At 37.3% G+C, this 6,217-nt stretch overlaps 1 protein-coding gene across 4 annotated transcripts in view; it reads left to right on the top strand.

Moving 5' to 3' along the window:
* LOC308692849 (rho GTPase-activating protein 6) overlaps window positions 1-5,710 on the top strand; it is a 40,494-nt gene extending 34,784 nt beyond the window's left edge. For 3 of the 4 annotated variants that reach the window (XM_081369271.1, XM_081369273.1, XM_081369272.1), the window contains exons 10-13: window positions 495-592; window positions 1,974-2,131; window positions 3,356-3,436; window positions 3,815-5,710. In XM_081369271.1, coding sequence (XP_081225397.1) covers window positions 495-592; window positions 1,974-2,131; window positions 3,356-3,436; window positions 3,815-4,116 — 639 coding nt within the window. In that variant the 3' untranslated portion in view covers window positions 4,117-5,710. The remainder of the gene's footprint in view (window positions 1-494; window positions 593-1,973; window positions 2,132-3,355; window positions 3,437-3,814) is intronic. The other variant, XR_014030381.1, reaches the window with a different exon arrangement.
* The last annotated feature ends 507 nt before the right edge of the window (window positions 5,711-6,217 follow it).

The following is a 6,217-nucleotide window of genomic DNA, read 5'->3' as shown; positions in this document are numbered from 1 at the left end:
TCAATATATATAATTTTAATTTAATTTTAAAGGCTAAAGTTTTTAAGTTCATCTTATATTTATATTTATTTTATTTCAGCTTTATTTCAAATAGCAAAAACAATTTTTAAAAAGTTTTACTTTAAGTTAACAATAGCACTGATCAGAACGAGACGTTTTTACAGCTTCGTTTCATAAATGCTCTTTTTTCCACTCTGGAAAGTTTTGAGTTCTGAAAGTTACTTTGTACATCAAACTCTTTTATCTCAGATGATGAATGAAAGTTCGATTCCTGATGATTTGAGCTCTTATAAGTCACTTCAGGTGAGATTATAGTGATCTTTAGCTGGCTGTGCATCAGACTTAATATGTTATAAATGCAGACGAATGTTAAACCCGAGTCCTTGTAACCCGTTCGCCACCCGTGCTGAAAGCTTCTTTGTTTCTGGTGTTTCTGGACCCGGTGATGTTTTGACGTGATTGCAGTGGCTGATCAGTTGCGTTGAATCCTCTAGATCTCTGCGGAGCTGCAGAACGAGGTTCTGGCGAGTTTGTTGGACACGGACAGTGATGTGGTGGATTATCTGATGAGGAGGAAAACACCACAGTGTGAGTAAGTGGATTTGGGTCATAAACATCATGTTCTCCCTGACGAGAATCAACACTATTTCCATTATTGACTGATCATCTGATCGTGGTTATTCAGTCTAATCACAGTCATTTGAGAGAACCTCAATAGTTGTGCAGTTTAAATTTAATTTGCATCTAGATAAGGGAAATTCAATTTATATTATATTATATTATACAATTATATATCGGCCAACGAATCTGTATCAGCCGATATATGTTGATTTTTAACGTTATCGTTATCAGTCTGATGAGAAAATATGGCCGATATATTAAAGCCGATAAATAATGTATTGTTTCCTTCAGCTGAGACGCTTCAGATGCGCACTGTTCAACATGATGGCTTTAAATTGCTTGAAATATGATTGGAATCACTTAAAAAAATGTAAAATACAGTAAAGTGCAGTGCAAGTCTGTCATATCGGCTACATACAATTAACACAGAATTCATTATAGAACATTATAATTGTGTGTTTGGAATGTGGCTTTTAATGGTGAGACTTTAGTTTTTGTAATCAGCCTCTCAAAAATTATATAAAAATGTATATCGGTATATATATATCGGTTATCTACGGAGCCCCTGAGGGGACCTTTGCAAAAAAAATAAAAAATACGGACTTTTGCGTGCTCACGCGTTACAATTTCCGGTTTGGTTATAGTGTCATTACTACAAATGTGGGAAAAGGGATGAGATGAGCGTGTGCTTGGAGCATGCCTCCAGAGATTTGTCTTATTATTGGGAGTTTGCATTTGAGATTGTTTGTGGACTGTGCTTTACTGTAAGAAAAAAAGCATGGATATCACTTAAATGAATATCGGGTCCCACATCATGGATTACATAATCAGAGAGTAGCCTATTTCTTTTCGTTGCGATTGTTTCGTTTAAAGACATTTCAAGCTTTCTTCAGATGTATTTCTCATGTATATGAGGCATACACTGAGTTTCGGTTAATTTATGATGAGATGCGCTCCAGTTCACGTGCAATGCAAGTGACCGCGCCGGCGCCTCCATGATTATATTGTCTGCTATATTCTTATTTATTAAATACAGGCAAATGGTTGATGAAAAATGTATTAAAATTAAGATACAATTTATACAAAACGAACATCACTTTAAAGAAAGGTTTTCTATAAAACAAAACTTAATTAAGTGGTCAAATGCTGTAAATTCAGTAATCAACATTTGAAGCTGATCAAAAAAGTTCATCAAAGTTGTCCTAAGACATGAACGGGTAATGTTCAAAATTCATGTATAACTTTGATGAAAGGTTTTGATCTACTGTAGATTGCTTATGGTTAGTTCATGTTAGCTCAAATGATGTATTCATACGCTCATACTTTCGCTCTGCATCCACTAACTCCTGCAGCGAGACCGAGCGCTCCAGCGGCGAGATCTCTCCGTACGAGAACAACTCTCCGGTGCTCTCCCAGTGGCTTCCTCCATCGGGACCAGAGCATCCCAGTCTCGCTCTCACTGGGAACGTCACGGTGAATCCCAGCCTCCCGTCCTCACAACCCGACTCTGGTGAGTTTATCCACTGCACAAAGCCTGTTAACAAAGACTGAATCATTTTATAGTTGAATGGTCCTGGGATCAAAAATAGCAGTTTTGAGGAAAGGCAACAAATGACTGATTTAAAGGAGTAGTTTACAAATTTCCTGATAATTTACTCTCCCTCACTTTATCAAAGATGTTCATGTTTTTCTTTTTTCCGTGAAAAAGAAATGAAGGTTTTTGACCTTTTTATTTTCCTCCATATAGTGTCTTCAATGGGGTCCAACGGGTCGAAGGTCCAGATGTGAGTTTCAGTGCAGCTTCAAAGTCTCGACACGATCCAGCCGAGGAATAAGAGTCTTATCTAGACAAACCAGCGGACATTTTAGAACTAAATAAACATTTATATACTTTTAACCACTAATGCTGGTCTTGCACTCGCTGTGATGCGACACACATTACGTGATCAGGTTGAAAGGTCAAGTGTGACATAGGCGTAAGAACAGATCTAGTGTTTACAAAGCAAACGTGCAAAGACTGAGACAAACAGCATTTACTAAAAAAGGTAAAACAACGATGTCGGACGATTTTGAAGTTGGAGGAGAAAATGAGTTTTTCACTCTACATTTCTGAACTGAAACATGCTTGACCTTTCAACCTGATCACGTAATGTGTGTCGCATCACAGCGAGTGCAAGACCAGCATTAGTGGTTAAAGTATATAAATGTTTATTTAGTTCTAAAATGTCCGCTGGTTTGTCTAGATAAGACTCTTATTCCTCGGCTGGATCGTGTCGAGACTTTGAAGCTGCACTGAAACTCACATCTGGACCTTCGACCCGTTGGACCCCATTGAAGACACTATATGGAGGAACATCCTGGAGTGTTTTCCTCAAAAACATGATTCGAAGGAAAAATTTTATTATTTTTCTGACACTATTAGCATATTTATGTTCTTGTTTTAAGCACAAACTCACTTCACTTGTTTTTTTCTGTAAACAAGTCTTTATATCTTCAGTCATTCTGCTTCTTCTCCAGTAAATGTGTCTTGATTTAAGAATGTTCAGATGTTTGTCCTGGAAAACGAGACAGAAACACTGAGGAAGAACATCATGTTTTTTAAAGTGTTCTGCTCCATGCATGCCTTATAAATTTGGTTAAATTAAGCAACACAATCACAGTCATGCCAAACGTCACACTTTATTTTTCTTTCTCATTTTATACGTGTCAGTAATGAACATGCTCTTGTCCTCAGGGGAAACGTTGCATGAGAAGGCCAGTATCTGGCGAACGCGACACACTCTTCTGTCGGGACTTCATGACAAACTCCTCACAGGTACAAGACAAAACACACGTCAGTCAAAGGAACATTAGCATTGAGATTCAACAGATGTACGTAATAAAGCTGCTCTTCAGTCACTTTTAAAGTCGTCATGAAAGGGAAGTTGTGCTGGTCTCTTCTCCTCTATTGAGTCGTATATCAGAGTGAAACTTCAGGAACAAGAACTAATGTGGGCGGGGCTTGGTTGTGTCTGTGGGGAGTTGATTGGCTGGTTGGATGGTTGTGGTTTGCTATTGGCTGATCTCATGTGAGTGACAGGTTGCCCCGCCCACATCATAAGAGAAGAGAGCCTTCAGTCTCATACTGAGAAGAACTGCTTTATGTGATTGGCTCTGTACTGTAGATCAGCACACCTGTGTTTGTGTCCCTCAGGTTCTGACGGACACCTGTACACACGCGTCTCCTCTGATGTCTTCTACGATGACGACAGCGACGCCAAACCTGCGCTCGAGACGCAAACGTCCCGCTCAAACGTCCCTCAAACGCCACGCGCTCCGATCACAGCGAGCCGTCGGACTGCGTTCCACCAATCAGAGGAGGCCACGGCGTGTCACGCGGGTCAGGGGGCGGAGTCACGCATCACTCAGCATCCAGACTGGCCAATGGAGAAGTGGCAAATATGGCAGCTCTTGTCATCAGACAGTTTAGACACACTTCCAGAGACAATGGTGTAAAAACACTATTTAAAGGGACAGTTCGGGACTAAATGACGTCTGAACCTGCAAGCTGACACACCGGTGGAACTTCATTACATGGACAATCATAAAACACTGAGACAGAGAGAAGAGGAAAGGAAGTCGTACAAGTTTGGAACGAGTTAATGACACGATAATCGTTTTTGGGTGAACTGTCCCTTTAAGAACCTTTTCATGTAGAAGTTTGAGTTTAAATCGTCCACAACACAGAGATTGTGAGTTTGAGTTTGTACGACTGGAAGCGTCACAGTGTGTTCCCACGGTTAGATAACTTTAGAAAAACAAGTATTGATACTAAAAATGGGAATTAATTCAAAACTTGTTTTGTTTTTCGCTAAATTAATACTTTTATTCATCAAAGATGCATTAAATTGATCAAAAGTGACAGTAAAGATATTTGTTACAAAAGATTCTATTTCAATTAAATGCTGAACTTTCTATTCATCAAATAATCGTGAAAAATAAAAAGTATCACAGTATTATAATAATATTTCACAGTTTTTACTGTATTTTTGATCATATAAACACAGCTTTGATGAGCAGAAGAGACTCTCTCAGAAACATTTGCAAATTACTATAGGTGTCATTTTTGAAACATTGATTATTAATGTGTTTCTGGGAATAATCCGTATGTAGGGTGAATGAACATGTTTATTGGTAATTAATACAGAAATTAAATGTATTATTAGCGTCTACTCTTACGTACATGAAGTGATTTGAATTTCGTTCAGTCTGAAGCTCGATTCAGATTCAGAAAACACAATCTCAGTTCTTGAAGAAAACACAGTTGATCTGGATTTCCATCAGTAGTGGCTCGAATCTCTCGTTTACTGTACAGGCGATTGCTTTACATGTCAATAATGGCTAATATTTTCAGCTTTTTCATCATCATCATCATCATAATCAGAGAGATCTGATGATATTTGAGTGTCCTGTCATAGTGTGACATCATCACGTCATAAGATAACGAGGGGTTAATCATAAACATATAGAATGCCATATTTCTCATATCCTGCAAGAGAAGCGAGTTACGATATCAAATGTATTTATTTATTAATGTTATTTATTGAATACGCCACTAGTATGTCAGCACTGTGTATAACAGTCACACAGAATGATTATTCCAGTTGTCTCTCCAGGTATTTCTCTGTAAATGCATAAAATGAGTTATTTAGAGAAACTTCATCATATTTCTGAGTGACATCATCATCTTTCACCCGTTTGATCACGTGACGCACGAACGCCCGAATCACCAGCAACACTTTATGCATTATAATAATGAGTGACTGTCATATTTTATACTCTGTGTATTTGTACAGCCAAGAGCAATATATTGTTGATCATGGTGCTTTTTATAAAACAGATATATAAATATATATTTTGCTGCTCAATTATTTTATAATAGAGGCTGTTATTGTGAAGTTTGTGATTGACACTGTCATCTGCAGTCATAAGTGTTTAAAACACAATAAAAGCTAAATCTGTCAAAGTATTTCTCTTTTTATTTGGATTTATTATCAAACAAATGTATCATTTTGACACATTTTTCATTAAACAAAACTTGATATCTTCAGTTATTCTGCTTCTTCTCCAGTAAAAGTGTCTTGATTTAATAATGTTTAGATGTTTGTGCGGAGAACGAGACATGGTTTTGGACGGGGATGGTGAGAGGAACACGTGGTGAGAGATGATAATACAGCAGTTTTGGTTTATTAATTCATCATATTTGATGATCTCTGCATTATATGACCTCGATTCACTCATTACATTTATTTCACAGATGTTTATGAGTCTGACCACACATGATTACTGACATCATATTCCGTCAGGGATGTTCATTTACTCAGTTCACTTTTAATGCTATTTTGTAGTTAATCTTAAACAGGAGATGCTTTTAGTTGCTTTCTTGTAGATTGAACACAAATTTGGAAAAAAATTTTCACTCAGAAATTACTAGTAAATTTCCCAGTTAATTATAAAGATACGGTCACACTGCAAAATATGCTTTTCTTACGTATTAGTCTTATTTCCAGTCCAAATATCAAACAATTCTTAAATCAAGAAGCCTTTACTAGAGAAG

The sequence above is a fragment of the Scardinius erythrophthalmus genome (genome assembly GCF_964197995.2).
Source record: "Scardinius erythrophthalmus genome assembly, chromosome: 6".
NCBI classification, from domain to species: domain Eukaryota; kingdom Metazoa; phylum Chordata; class Actinopteri; order Cypriniformes; family Leuciscidae; genus Scardinius; species Scardinius erythrophthalmus.
The sequence above is the reverse complement of the archived record's forward strand: the minus strand, read 5'-3'. Positions and strand labels throughout refer to the sequence as shown.